Genomic DNA, 4,679 nt, shown 5'->3' on the forward strand with positions numbered 1-4,679 from the left:
CTTGGACTGCTGTCTACATCTATGGATGACTACTATTATGATCACATTTGTACATGTTTCTTGAACGTCCTTACGACTTTTTACCAGTTACCCGTTTGGATAACTGTCTAGTTTGTACATACAGCTTTAAGATGCCAGACGTGTGGCTGAGCTGTTTCTTTCCATCAGAATGTAGGTAGTGTTACTTTTACAAAGGTTTTTAGAAACATGATGTGAAATTTCAGCTTGTCGCTAGTCCCATGCCCATTGCAGTCCGCATTCACCACCATCTCCACCAGGTTTTCATCGTGGTGCGAATGCTTTCCCAAGGAGCCGGTGGAATGTGGTTTACGCGCTGATCTCCGCAAACATTAAGTGGAGATTTCGTAGATTCTAGCCATTTAGCTGAATGTGACCTCGCCTTAAACCATGGCGTCTTTCGTCTTATCAGTGAACGGAGTTTCATTCACCGAAGCTCCCGAAAGGTCCGAACCCGAGGATCCGTTCAAAGGACCCCTGTCATACGTGTCACCATGGAACTATACTTTTTTGGCGTGCTTAATGTTCATCGTGACATCGTTGTCTCTCTCCGAGAACTTTACCGTTATGCTGGTGACTTTCAAATACAAGCAGCTTAGAAAACCGCTCAATTATATCATTGTAAACCTATCCGTAGCTGATTTCTTTGTGTCACTTGTTGGAGGAAGCATAAGTTTTCTGAACAACGCGTATGGTTACTTCGTGCTGGGCAAGTGGGCTTGTGTCACCGAGGGATTCGTCGTCACATACCTGGGTAAGTGGACACCCCCGTGGTTAGGTTTTACTCTGCCGGCAGTCGTAACTTATTGTTTGTGTGTGTGTCATGGTCTATAGGTTATTGAAATCATTTATCGTTCTTTTTTACGAAAGAAGGATCGACGGATTAAGGGAACCTGTTGTGGCGATACCCTCATGGGAAATAAACCCGTTATCCCTAGCAGTGCCTCACTCTGTTCTCGCCACTTCAACCAATATCGGCAGTTATCTTGGGCATGAAGCTCTGCGTATCGATCACACCACCGCACTTCCTTCCTTCCACACTTGCTATTGAAAAAGTGAGCGTATAGATTTCCCACCATACATCTTAGGCTTACCTGACCTCCTGGGTAGAAACGAATTACAACTGGTAACCCCGGTGGCGTGGAACGTGCGATAGCCAATAGCGAATGTACTTAGTGTAAACACAAAGGCACGCACGTGCAACAGATTGATAATGTAAATTGGTTGTTATTGTGTTTTCACACAGGGATCGTGGCACTGTGGTCCTTGGCAATATTGGCATTCGAGCGCTTCTTCGTCATCTGCCGACCCCTGAAAAACGTGCGCCTCGGTGGGAAGCACGCAGCTCTGGGGCTACTATTCGTCTGGAGCTTCTCCTTCATATGGACAATCCCGCCGGTGCTCGGCTGGAACAGCTATGCCGTCAGCAAGATCGGAACCACCTGTGAACCCAATTGGTGAGTTCAGTCTACAAATACCAGACAAAATATCGCCTGAAGTAATTTTTAAGATCTGTGTGTCCAATAGAAGAAAGAAAAGAAAGAAAGAAAGAAAGAAAGAAAGAAAGAAAGAAAGAAAGAAAGAAAGAAAGAAAGAAAGTGAAAATATGCTGACAGGTTTTAGAAATGAATGATGGTGCTGCTTTGTTGCCTCAGTCAGAAAGGGAACCACATTGGCATTACGCTGCCATACGTCAATACAATCCAACAAAATCCATGGCCTTTGTCAATATGAAGATGAGAACATGGTTAGATGGTGAAGAAGAAATGCCAATTTTCTCCACGCAGACTGGCCATCTTTAACACTCCATGTCCCCTTATTCGCTTTGCAACACCAGCCTTTGACTCTTCTCAAAGCAATTATCACCATTCCATGCTATTCCATCCACACATCTACAGTAGGCTAGGCTCCTCAAGACTTACACAAAAGACTTCTTTTGACACTGGCGCACGATCACTACAGTATGTCATTGATCATGCTCCCCTATTCATTCTCTGAAATGATGGTATTCCCCCACGTGTGATCGTCCCGTATTGAGAGTAATTGTACTGTATTGACAGGGGATGATTGCGCATGAAATTCAGGACAGGTTATATAGCCTAGTATGGTTTCACACGTGAATACCCTTTAGCCTATATTAGGCTGCCAGACATTAGAATTGCACAAGATGAATGAACGAGAGAAAGAAAATGATTCAGAGAGAGAGAGAAAAAGAGAAAGAGAGAGAGAGAGAGAGAGAGAGAGAGACAGACAGACAGACAGACAGACAGACAGACAGACAGACAGACAGACAGACAGAGGAAAGGGCAGTGTTCTTAGTCACTTGCTATGCTCAGTTGCTGCCGTCCATCAATTTTGACTGGAAAATAGCAATACTCAAATCTGACATTTGGATTGGATATCTGTCTCAATGTAGACAAAAAAAAATGTTTTTTTTTTTCAAAATAAATAGACTTTTGTAACAAAGTTAATGTTTGGTTGGGTGGAGTGACATCTGTAAAAGCATTTGTCTTTGTCTCTCTTGTTCATATACTACTATACTTATATATACTTATATATACTGTATAGTTGTATGATTGCTTTGAGTGACCACTTCTTCCTGTTCATGAACTTACACTGTCGTTCATTGGAAGAACAAAAACATCACTAAAAATTGGCAGCCAATAAAGTATGATGAATCCAGGTGTTACTATTTTGCATGTTACAATGTCCACATGAACCCCAAAAGGTTAGCTGTCTGTGGTTATAAATCAGTGACAGTTGTCTAATATGAAGTGTGTGTGTGTGTGTGAGAGAGAGAGAGAGAGAGAGAGAGAGAGAGAGAGAGAGAGAGAAAAAAGGGAGATACCACGAGCTATTATCTGCACACTTCTCCTGGAAATCTACACAATATTTTTTTTCACATCACCATTTTCAGGCCTTGAACCTTTTCATCGAAGTCTTTTTGTCACTGATTGGCGCATAATCATTTGACGTCATTGATTTCATCTCCCTGCCCGCACTCTCGTCCATATATGTAGGCATTGAAATGATGGTTGATGTCTTCATATGTAACTGTTCTTTGCCCCATTGTCATGGGATTATTATTCAAGGAACGGATGAAGACTTATATGACTTCACATGCAAATGCCCTTAGGCCAAAAAGCATACACTGCACAAGATGAATTGATGCACAAGGGATGCTGCGAATGGCCTCTCCCAAATGGCAAAGGAGGACACTAGCAATGCACAGTTTCAATAGCCTATTTCCATAGGCTATATATCAGTTGCTATATAGACAAAATCAAGGGACTGACACATGGCGCTAAAAGTGCCCAACTTTGATGTCGTATTATTCCTTAACGACTTAAGATATGACTACGAATCTTGGTGACTTTTCCGAAAATTTACTTGGCTACAATTTAGTACCAAATATTAGGTTTATCATTTTTGCCATTGCCATGCCAACGGTTTTCTGACAGGTAGGCTATGTTTGACCAAAAATCACTGATCTAAGTCTCATCATTGTTTCTTCCTTATCACATACTACTTATTGAAGCAATAAGCTATGAGAGGCCGTGGGTTACGCTCGATTGATAACAGCCAAGGGGAGGCACGACGTGAAGCGGAGTGCCGTAAACGTCGCTCTGCCAGAAAACACACTTCGCAACAAAAACTCAGCAAGGGGTGCTAAAAACACAGCAGGAATGAAATGTCTTTGCTGTCACACTGATACCCCAACCACAGACGTAAGATGCAAAGATGTGCTCTTCTTGCAGACTCCCTACCCCAACTGCAACATATTCTCATTACCGACGTAGATGCGCTGGGTCTTCTTGGACTTCATGTGAAAGGTGTAGGCTTACGCTCGATTAACCACAGCTATCAGCCAATCAGAATCGAGAACCCAACCGCACAGTGTCAGATTGTGTAGTTATTCCATTTCCCTAGCAAAAATTACCTACATAACATAATCTACATATTTTTTCATATTTTTTTGTTATTTACATTAGCATCAGACAATGTTGTGAGCATTTAAGTGGTCTGAATCAAATAATCATTAAAATTTTAGTGCATTGCCTAAATTTGATGGTGAGATTTTGGGCATTAATATCAGATAATGACGTCATAATACCAAATAGTTTTATTTTTTTTATTTTTCCGTTATTCTGTTTTCACACCTAGACATTTCAGGCGACCCCATTCGAATTTAAGGCGACACCATATGATGTCCTGACCCCAGCGTTCAAAACCACTGGCCTAATGGGTAAGGGGAGTTGGTCCTCTGATCAACCTAGCAGGTTTGGATAAGTGGAGTGATTGTGTGTGGTTTGCCTATTGGGGAAAAAAGACCCCTAGCTGATCCATGCGGCCCACAAAGTCAAGTCTATCCATCAATGGGCAACTGGAAAGGGAACACATGACGATAATGAAATCAATGTTATTGGTAAGGGATGGACTGTGAGTGTCTACCTAGAACAGTTGTTTTTAAAGTGGGGGCCAGGGACCCCCGGGGGGCCGCGAAGGGGTGCTAGGGGGTCCGCGACAAGTTATTTAAATAAAATATTTTATAATTCAATAATCGATTACACTACAATAACCAAATATAATAGAAACAATATTCCCATTAGGTAAGCCTGCATTCTAATAATCTAAAGCATATCTGGATCTACTATCGTTGT

At 42.0% G+C, this 4,679-nt stretch overlaps 1 protein-coding gene across 1 annotated transcript in view; it reads left to right on the plus strand.

Annotated features, from left to right (window-relative positions):
- The first annotated feature begins 408 nt into the window (after positions 1 to 408).
- The window catches only part of valopb (vertebrate ancient long opsin b), a 32,591-nt gene continuing 28,320 nt past the window's right edge, over positions 409 to 4,679 (plus strand). The window contains exons 1-2 of the mRNA XM_063221269.1: positions 409 to 772; positions 1,265 to 1,475. Coding sequence (XP_063077339.1) covers positions 409 to 772; positions 1,265 to 1,475 — 575 coding nt within the window. The remainder of the gene's footprint in view (positions 773 to 1,264; positions 1,476 to 4,679) is intronic.

Source organism: Engraulis encrasicolus, chromosome 17, assembly GCF_034702125.1.
Source record: "Engraulis encrasicolus isolate BLACKSEA-1 chromosome 17, IST_EnEncr_1.0, whole genome shotgun sequence".
In the NCBI taxonomy this organism is placed as follows: Eukaryota; Metazoa; Chordata; class Actinopteri; order Clupeiformes; family Engraulidae; genus Engraulis; species Engraulis encrasicolus.